Source organism: Dioscorea cayenensis, chromosome 19 (assembly GCF_009730915.1).
Source record: "Dioscorea cayenensis subsp. rotundata cultivar TDr96_F1 chromosome 19, TDr96_F1_v2_PseudoChromosome.rev07_lg8_w22 25.fasta, whole genome shotgun sequence".
Lineage (NCBI taxonomy): Eukaryota > Viridiplantae > Streptophyta > Magnoliopsida > Dioscoreales > Dioscoreaceae > Dioscorea > Dioscorea cayenensis.
In genome coordinates this window covers 3,034,524-3,039,537 of record NC_052489.1, presented here as the reverse complement: position 1 = coordinate 3,039,537, position 5,014 = coordinate 3,034,524, and the positions used below count along the sequence as shown (strand labels likewise).

Genomic DNA, 5,014 nt, shown 5'->3' with positions numbered 1-5,014 from the left:
GACTGGGTTCAGGACCTGACATACTGTCTGCCACCAAATACCACTTGCTTTTTTAAGCCACAATTATCCATAACATGTGGTTATTATAGTTGCAAGTTTCTCCAATCTCTTACATTAAATTGCTTACCTAGTTCATCTACTTCCACTTAAAATTCATTAACTGCAAAAAGGTATTTTTTAATAGAAATGGATAAAATATATATAATCATTAAACATATATAAAAGGTTTTAGTACCAAAAAAGGCAGAAGAAATTGTTAAAAAAAAAATGGAAGAAAGATTATATGATTACTTTTAAGATAGTTTCACAGTACATAATTGGATAAGTTTTAGACACAAGGGAAAAGGGTGTCTCCCCCCTCAAACAATATTCTTACAACTTTATTTCTAAAAGTGTATTTAAATATTTATATACCTTATTAATAATCAGATAGATTTCCTTCCAAAGAGGAGCAACTCATCGACAACTCTCTTGTAGTTCATGAAAGATGAACCACCCTCTTTTGTAGCTCTCATGGCCTTCTGCTTCCATTCCACCACCTTCTTCTTCATCTCCTTCCCTTTCTCTCCATCCATCAACTCCACTATGAGTTCCTCAACCTGTTCCCTCTTCACTTCACTATCAATCTCCATCCCCATCCCCCACTCATTGCAAACATATTTACAGTTTGTTTGTTGATCTCCAAAATATGGCCAGCAGATCATTGGCTTCCCTGTACTCACACTCTCCATTGTAGAGTTCCATCCACTGTGAGTAAAGAAGCCGCCAACTGATGGATGAGATAACACTCTCTCTTGTGGACACCAGATTGCAAGCAGCCCTCTCTCTTTGATCTCATCCAACCACTCCTCAGGGAGCACCGCGGCTTCACCCTTCAAAAGGTCTGGCCTTATGATCCACAAGAAGTGATGCTTGCTGTTAGCCAAACCCCATGCAAATTCTATCATCTGCTCATGAGATACAACTGCCAAACTTCCAAAGTTCACATACACAACTGACCCCGTCTCCCTCTTATTTAACCATTCCAGACAATTCTCATCCTCTTTCAAGAAGTTTGAGACTATTGATGTGGCATTAGTTATAGGGAACTGGCTATAAAGTAGGGAGAGAGGTCCTACAGTGTAGAGGGGAGGGAGAATTGATGCCATAGCACTCAAAACTTCATCTTCCAATTCATCGAAAGTGTTTATGATGATGGCAGTGGCTTCAAATGCTTTCTGAGCTTCAATGTTCACAAAGTTGAGTAATTTGTCAGCTGGATCAGTAGTTCTAATGAAGCTTGGAAGATCCCTCAAACGAATGTTCTTCAAACCCGGTATCCACTCCACTGGTGTGTCCAGATATCCGTTACTGAGATCACTCTCGCCTACATACACAAATTAAACAACAAGCGATCCTGATGAGATTAATTATATATATACATAAATTAGAAGAGAAGCTATTTAGGTAGCATACTTTTCAATGGTGTGATTCCTCTGGCAATGAGTTCCTTGTAGTGTATGAACCCCATGTAACTACATGCACTGATAGAACAGAAGAAGAAGTCAGGGATATTGAGCTCCTTGGCAACTTCTAGCGTGTAGCTAGTAAATGAATCAGAGATGATACATGACACGGGCGGTACTCCGGACAATGGATGATCATTTAACCTCATCAAGAGGTTTCTAAAAGGGATTACACAAGTGGTCTGGACCGAGTTGGCAAGGGATTCTAAATCTTGGTTGACACTCTCATCAGATGGAGGAAGGCCATCAGGTATTGCCTCAAAACGGAAGTCATCTAATCCCTTGAGAGAAGAAGCTCCATTAGCTTTGATGATTCTGTTGTAGTTGAACTCAGAGTGGACGAATGTTATGTGGAAGCCATTGAAGTGGAGGAGCTTGGCCAGCTTCAGCATGGAGTTTATGTGGCCTTGTGCAGGACATGGCATCATGACTGCATGGGGTTTCAACGCCATGCATGTATCTCCTCTCAATGTCTCTGTTCAAATTAAATGTGTGATCTTTAGATGATAGTATTGATATATATATATACACACACACTTGATCTCCGTATATATGAGCTTTCGTGGCAGACAAAAGAAGGTTAATTCTTTATGTTATTGGCTTTCTGTTTGCGTGCATTTGATTTCTAAGTGAACCTTGTTTTTTTTGCCTGAATTCATTATATCAATCTGCTTTTATTATAAAAAATTTTAGATATTTAAATGTGTAAGTATTTTTAAAAGATAAAAAGAGCAAATCTTGGGGAAAGGCATTTGGTATAATGGCATGTAAAGGTCTGTTTCTTGGACAATAATTAAATATATTATCATTAAAAAATAATATTCAAAATAAATATTACGTATTTAAATAATAATTCATAAATTTGTTAAGTTTTATTATATACGGATTTAAATTTATGTGATCATTTTGTATGATAAAAGATTACATTGAATAGAGACGGATTTTGACAGTAACAGTACTGAGTAAATTTTTTAAAATTATAGAGACTGAAAACAAATTGTAAACGAATTATCTAATATTCATTAGACTTTGTGAATCTAATGATTTTATTTGAATGTTCAATTTTAATTTGAGAGAATTTTTTGTATAAACTTTAATAAAAGCTCATTATTGTCTTCTGTTACATTTGTGGATAAGAATAATAAGTATAATGGAAAAGAGATTCCACTCCACAAACAGAATATATGATAATAAAGTGTTTTTCCTATGAACATTTCTATAAATATTTTCAATGAGGAACAAGATATGAGGTTTCATTCTTATAGTAGGGCAAAGTACAAGATACTAATGGCTTCTTAGTACATTGGCATTGGGTCTTTTATTTAAAATGTTCATCTTAGGGAAGACCCAAAATCGAAACACAAACTCACATAAAATGAGAACATAAACATGTGAGGGATTAATTCTACGCATGTGCACACTCCTGACTTCTCTTAAATGCAAGAGGTATGCGCCTATTTACATAAAAAAAAAACAAAAATAAAACAAACCAAACAAAAATGTAACTCACCTTTTATTGTAAATATTTTAACACAATAATTTTTTTTTTTTTTGAGGTAGGACGATAAGAGCCAACCCCCCCGGCGTACGTGGGCGGGGGAATTGCCACAAAGTCCTCACACTCTTGAAATTAAAGAGCCTAATCAGGGGGAATCGAACTCGTGTCTCTTCCAACGAAGGGATCCGAGGTACCACTGGGCTACAAGCCCCATTGGTTAACACAATATTTTTAAATCAACTAGAGAGGAATATTTTATATTTATATATATAATTTAAACATTAGCACATTATCATTACAAATAATAAGATTATATGATCTTATTTAATAGATCGAGCAAATTTGATGACTTATTTTGCCCAAGAAGGTTAATAAGTTTGTGACAAATTAAGTGAAAATGGATATTGGTTCTCTAATACTTAATTTTGATTTAATTAGCTCTATAATGAAAAAATAAAAACAATACTTAGAACCGTGTAGTGTCACCTCTCTATTGCTAATTATTTTCTCTATAATAACGTTTTGGTCTATAGGTTAAAATTGTGTATTTATGTGCTAATTAAACTAAAACAGTCCCTAATTAGTTGTGATTATTAGAAGCAGGAAGACACATTTGATTGGAGTATTGAATTTAGATGAAAAGCCTTTTTTTTTTATTTGAATAAAAGAAGAAAAGCTTTGATAACATACAAAAATCCAAAAATTTCAGTATTTTATTGTAACAACCCTAAAATTTATTTATGTAGAAGTGTAAAGACATAAGATATTTAAATTGGTTTGGTCCTTAACTGGCCTATATCCACAAACCTAATATATAGCTAACTTTTTTTCACAAATATGATGATAGGAAATACAAATAATATTGGAAAATAACCGAAAGAAGAACATATATTACTCTTTTTTGTTGGCAGCCGCTCGTCCCGCGAGAAAATGCTCTGCATCTCCAGAATTTCTTTCTTTATTTTTTTTTCCCAATTTTTGTATTTTTATAGGTTATTTATTGCATGCCCTTTAATAAATCTTAAATAGAAACCACAAACTTAAATTTTAGTGGCCTCACACCATTACTGCTGGCCACTAAATACATATGGCTTTTAAGCCAAAGTCAGCATAACATGTGGCTGGCAGAGTTGCAAGTCTCTTGTGTCGCTTCCGTTGAAGCCCCCAGCCTTTGGTTTTCTCCTTTTTAAGAAAAGATTGTTTATTTTTAGCAAAGTTGTCATACCCGGTTCGGACAATGACCCGGTCAAACTCAGAAATCAGGGGTCAATAAATTTGATCGGATTGAACAGGGATCAATAATAAAATATTTAAAAATATATTATAATAATTAATAATGATACAAAATAATATAAAAACATAATATTTAAATATTTGAAAACATAATTAATTAAATATTTATTTTTTTAAAAAATTAATATTTAAAATTTTAATTTTATATACTATTATCAATTTAAAAAATACATAAAATATTTAAAAATCATAATAATTGAATTCCCCGGCCCTCGATCCTCTCACCCTCTATCGGGACTCACACAAGAAAAAATTTAAAAAAATCACGTGAACCACACCCTCTCTCTCTTGATTCTCAGCCGTCTCTCTGTCTCGCTTCCTAATCCGCCATTTCTCTCTCTTTTTTGCTTCTCAATCGACCGTCCCTCTGTCTCTTGCTTCTCAATCAGTCTTCTCTCTCTTTTACTTCTAAGTTCTTCCTCACTTCTTTAGATCTTCTTATAGGTACCGGCTGTCTCTCTCGAGCTTTTCCCTCACTTGTCTTGTTCTTGTTATCGGTTTTTTAACTTGTTAGACCCGGCCGAGTCAATCGGTTTTTGGGTAAACCGGCCGAGTTATCGGTTTTTGGCCGTTCTTTCTCAAAGCCAAGTCAATGAGTCTAGTTGGACCAGCTTCATGGCTGGTTCTTGGTTTTTTCGGTCGAACCAGCCGGGCCGGTTAGGGTTTGACAACATTGATTTTTAGTATAGCTTAGCATTAGATCAGCTTGCTCGATTGG

General features: G+C 34.7%; 1 protein-coding gene across 1 annotated transcript; it reads right to left on the bottom strand.

The window, feature by feature from the left end:
• Positions 1-258: 258 nt before the first annotated feature.
• On the bottom strand, positions 259-4,028 carry LOC120283420 (7-deoxyloganetin glucosyltransferase-like). The gene is made up of 3 exons (XM_039290102.1): positions 3,899-4,028; positions 1,456-1,980; positions 259-1,366 (listed from the first exon to the last, which is right to left on the bottom strand). Exons 1-3 carry the CDS (start codon positions 3,942-3,944, stop codon positions 426-428), a joined length of 1,512 nt encoding a protein of 503 aa, XP_039146036.1. The 5' UTR covers positions 3,945-4,028; the 3' UTR covers positions 259-425.
• Positions 4,029-5,014: the final 986 nt, after the last annotated feature.

Excerpts from the sequence above, each read along its gene's own strand:
- LOC120283420 (XM_039290102.1), bottom strand. The coding sequence starts at position 3,944 with ATGCAGAGCATTTTCTCGCGGGACGAGCGGCTGCCAACAAAAAAGA. Across the intron at positions 1,981-3,898 it reads GCGGCTGCCAACAAAAAAGA|AGACATTGAGAGGAGATACA; the intron begins GTAATATATGTT and ends TAATTTGAACAG. Across the intron at positions 1,367-1,455 it reads AGGAATCACACCATTGAAAA|GCGAGAGTGATCTCAGTAAC; the intron begins GTATGCTACCTA and ends TTGTGTATGTAG.